General features: G+C 30.2%; 1 protein-coding gene across 1 annotated transcript in view; it reads left to right on the top strand.

The window, feature by feature from the left end:
• Positions 1 to 11: 11 nt before the first annotated feature.
• The window catches only part of LOC109588812 (uncharacterized), a 2258-nt gene continuing 1168 nt past the window's right edge, over positions 12 to 1101 (top strand). Inside the window, exons 1-9 of the mRNA XM_020004929.1 lie at positions 12 to 94; positions 139 to 201; positions 246 to 367; positions 419 to 565; positions 613 to 670; positions 716 to 749; positions 799 to 896; positions 951 to 992; positions 1047 to 1097. Of these exons, the coding sequence (XP_019860488.1) occupies positions 279 to 367; positions 419 to 565; positions 613 to 670; positions 716 to 749; positions 799 to 896; positions 951 to 992; positions 1047 to 1097 (519 nt within the window). The 5' untranslated portion in view covers positions 12 to 94; positions 139 to 201; positions 246 to 278. The remainder of the gene's footprint in view (positions 95 to 138; positions 202 to 245; positions 368 to 418; positions 566 to 612; positions 671 to 715; positions 750 to 798; positions 897 to 950; positions 993 to 1046; positions 1098 to 1101) is intronic.

Raw genomic sequence — 1101 nt, 5'->3', positions numbered from 1 at the left:
GATTACTAAATCAGTCGATGTTTTATCAAATGGACAAAATGATATTAATGAAGGAACAATCTTTCTCCTAGAACAACTGTCTCTTAATAATGAAGTATGTAAAAAATGAATAGTACATTACATGATTTTTATTCATAGAAAGTATCAGCGATTTTTGGAACAAAAGTAACTTACATAAGATATTGTGAAAATTGCCACAAGGTGTTTTTATAATCTACAAATATAAGCTTTTATTTGTGATTTAGCACGACAATGATGATGAAACACACCCTTGGATAATGCTACCTTGCTATTCAAGAATTTCTAGTGTTCAAAAGGAATGGATTTCAAAATTGCAAAGCTTAAATGAGGAATTAAGTGTTAAAATGTATGTTCAATAATGTTAAACAATTTTCTAAAATGAAATATTTTCTTGTAGTTGCACCAGTTGTGGGGATGATATGACTAATACAGAGTCACTAGTTTCATCTCTACCAGATATTTTAATTTTCTTCATTCCACGAACTTATTCATTTGCGTATAACCGTCGCCAGGTGAAATCAGTTAAAAAAGTCATTGTTGAAGAGTAGGTTTAATGATCATGTAGACATTAATAATTATATATTAAATTAGAAATTTGGAAATTGATGAATTAGGTAAACCTAAAAGATACGAGTTAATTGGAATGGCTGTAAGCTATGCAATTTATTGTGGCTGACTTTAGAATCTTTTGCAGGTACATCACGGTGATCTCAGCAGCAGTGGACATTGTAACATCTATTGTAATGTAATCACTAATATGTTACATTTCTTATATAGATACAGCATACCTAAGAAAAGGAAGCAAAACAATTGAATACAATGACAACTCCATCAACCCTGATTTCAATCTGAAAAACAATGAAAGATATATATCAGTTTAGGAAATTAATTTACATGCATGTGTATGCCACTATGTTTTGTTATAATAGAGCAATGTGTGTATGGTACTGTACAAAGCAAATGAGATGAAAGTAAGTAGATGTGTTGCTTTTTATGAGCTAAATACTATTCCATTAATTTTACAGACAGTTGTTCTTCAATCAAGTACAAACCCACCAATCCTTTCCTGGAAAAGTGTTA

This window comes from Amphimedon queenslandica, unplaced genomic scaffold (genome assembly GCF_000090795.2).
Source record: "Amphimedon queenslandica unplaced genomic scaffold, v1.1 AMPQUscaffold_11841, whole genome shotgun sequence".
NCBI lineage: Eukaryota > Metazoa > Porifera > Demospongiae > Haplosclerida > Niphatidae > Amphimedon > Amphimedon queenslandica.
This window is presented reverse-complemented; position numbering and strand designations above follow the sequence as displayed.